The following is a 708-nucleotide window of genomic DNA, read 5'->3' as shown; positions in this document are numbered from 1 at the left end:
ACACGTAACACTTTATTTCTAAACAACAGAATTAAGATCACAACATTTAAAATACACTCACAATAAATGTTATACAAACAAAACGAAAGTATGTCCAGTCATCAGTAAAAGTAAAAATGGTTGCCTAGCATAGTACAAGTAATCTGGATGAATTAACTTGAATACTGTATCCACAAATGGGTCAACTTGTTTTGACCCAAAACATCTCAGATTAAACTTCAGAAAAACTGAAAACCCTTTGGAAAACAGTCACTCATCCTCCAGCACACGTGTTGCATGCTGCTAGTACATTGTGCTCACAGACTCACTCCACTAGTCTTGACAGTCGAGTAGATACTGAAGTCAGAACTCCTCGTCCTCCTCGTCATCTGGGGTCTCCTCTGTCCCTGGCCAATGTCCGGGGCAGCGTAACACAGGTCTCCTTCCTCCTTGGGGTCAGAAGGTCATTCAGTACAGAACCTTGATCGTGTCACATTACTTGGGAGTGTGAAATCTTCTATTGATCTGCCTTGACTATGACTGCATTCAACGACTGCAACACCAAAGAAGGTTAGGTAAGTGTTCTACCTGTACTCTGCTCTCTCCCCTCCTGGAGTCTGGCGTGGGATGTCCTTGAGGTTCCTTTGATGCTGCAGACAACCACTCAGCCTTAGTGTGAATGTGAACTTCATTTAAAAGTATAGCTGTTGCACGGTGTTTCGTGTTCAG

At 42.9% G+C, this 708-nt stretch overlaps 1 protein-coding gene across 1 annotated transcript in view; it reads right to left on the bottom strand.

Annotated features, from left to right (window-relative positions):
• Positions 1–643: 643 nt before the first annotated feature.
• LOC134033887 (uncharacterized) overlaps positions 644–708 on the bottom strand; it is a 1,193-nt gene continuing 1,128 nt past the window's right edge. The window contains exon 4 of the mRNA XM_062478172.1: positions 644–648. Within this exon, the coding sequence (XP_062334156.1) occupies positions 644–648 (5 nt within the window). The remainder of the gene's footprint in view (positions 649–708) is intronic.

Source organism: Osmerus eperlanus, chromosome 14 (genome assembly GCF_963692335.1).
Source record: "Osmerus eperlanus chromosome 14, fOsmEpe2.1, whole genome shotgun sequence".
Classification (NCBI taxonomy): Eukaryota; Metazoa; Chordata; class Actinopteri; order Osmeriformes; family Osmeridae; genus Osmerus; species Osmerus eperlanus.
The sequence above is the reverse complement of the archived record's forward strand: the minus strand, read 5'-3'. Positions and strand labels throughout refer to the sequence as shown.